This window comes from Pundamilia nyererei, unplaced genomic scaffold, assembly GCF_000239375.1.
Source record: "Pundamilia nyererei isolate P.nyererei 1_Seehausen unplaced genomic scaffold, PunNye1.0 scaffold00262, whole genome shotgun sequence".
Lineage (NCBI taxonomy): Eukaryota > Metazoa > Chordata > Actinopteri > Cichliformes > Cichlidae > Pundamilia > Pundamilia nyererei.
Genome location: NW_005187663.1, coordinates 329,382 through 330,924, shown reverse-complemented (window position 1 = coordinate 330,924; position 1,543 = coordinate 329,382). Strand labels below are relative to the sequence as shown.

Here is a 1,543-nt window from a genome sequence, read left to right as displayed (position 1 = left end):
TCTCTGAAAACATCAACAATTCAGATAAATAAAAGGCAGGAGAAATAGTGTTAATGTAACTGTTGTGATAGAAACTGCTGGATTTCTCAGAGGACAGCTGCATTACTACAAATTATTTGATGAAAACCTAACATCTCTTTCTAACAGTTGATCTGTACAATATATATAAGACACTTAATATTATTTACAGTCACTCCTGTGTGTTAGTGAAGTACTGTTATTATGACACGCTGTATTTCAGTTCAGTGAAGCTGTACACTGTTTCATCAAAATCCCAGTATTACTAAGGAGAATGATGTAGTGCTTGTCTCTCAGGGCGAGGACTGTAATGAAGCAACACTGTAGTTTCCATATGTTAAGCATTCAACATGATGAACCAAGAGACTATAAGAGCAGCTGGATTCTTATAATGCATCTTTAAATAGTCAATAATTGCATTATTTTATGTGACCAGTTGTTACAAAGGCTGATAAATTTTGTTGTGTACTGCTGGAGGGCTTTATGAAAAGGTGATTAGTCTTTTGGTTATCTTGAATGTTTCAAACTGTGAATGTCTGATCTTGCCTGTACCTCTTCCCTTAGTGAAACTGAAGTTCACTTCAGTTGAAGTTTAGATGTGTACAAAATTTTATTCATTTATTTATTTTTCATGTGCACACTTGCTTTTGTGTCTCCAGGTCATCCTAAAGGATGTAGAAGACTATGAAGCCCAGGTCATGGCACTTGAGACTCTGGTCTCCTCCAGTCAGACCAACAGGATTCAGTTTGAGAAACTCTGTGATGAATGGAAACATCTGCACATTGCAGTCAAGGTGAGGGGACATTCATATAAGAAGTGTGAATAGCACATTTTTCCTAATACTCCCCTGGAACTGGGTACTTCTGCTGGAGTTAGATTATCTGTGATCCTGAAGTAATATGATCATGTTGAATAACAAGATAAGTACCCACCATGACCTCAACCATCCAAAACACTTTTATCTTGGCAGCAGGCAAGATTGTTTTTGATTCAAGCCCATGAACAGCAAGTCTCACACATTTCCAATGATTACAGAAGGGAGAGATGGTCTGCAACGTCTCCTTCTCCGGTGACGGTGCCGGAAGAACCAGAAAACGAAATAAGAAAGATGTGCAGAGCTGTAGTAACTACTGAAGGATAACGTTGATGAGCCATACCATGAAGATGTGATAGAGTTGTTGAAGCTAGATTTAAAAAGGAGAGGCGATGATCAGTGAGCAGCAGTATGGCTTCATGCTGAGAAAGAGAAACACAGATATGATCTTTGCTTTGAGAGTGTTGATGGAGACATATAAATAAAGTGTGGAGGAGCTTCACTATGTCTTTGTGGATCTAGAAAAGGCATATGATAGGGTGTGTGGCGCATGAAGATGTCCGGAGTGGCAGAGAAATATGGGAGAATAATGAGACAGTGGTGAGGTGTGTTGACAGATAGGTTGAAGGTTCGAGTGTTTACATCACTGATCTGCTCTCAGCCCCTTCTTGCTTGTTATGGTGATGGACAGGTTGATGGATGAGGTCATG

At 39.4% G+C, this 1,543-nt stretch overlaps 1 protein-coding gene across 1 annotated transcript in view; it reads left to right on the top strand.

Moving 5' to 3' along the window:
- syne3 (spectrin repeat containing, nuclear envelope family member 3) overlaps positions 1–1,543 on the top strand; it is a 42,299-nt gene that overhangs the window by 14,351 nt on the left and 26,405 nt on the right. The window contains exon 7 of the mRNA XM_013915169.1: positions 678–812. Coding sequence (XP_013770623.1) covers positions 678–812 — 135 coding nt within the window. The remainder of the gene's footprint in view (positions 1–677; positions 813–1,543) is intronic.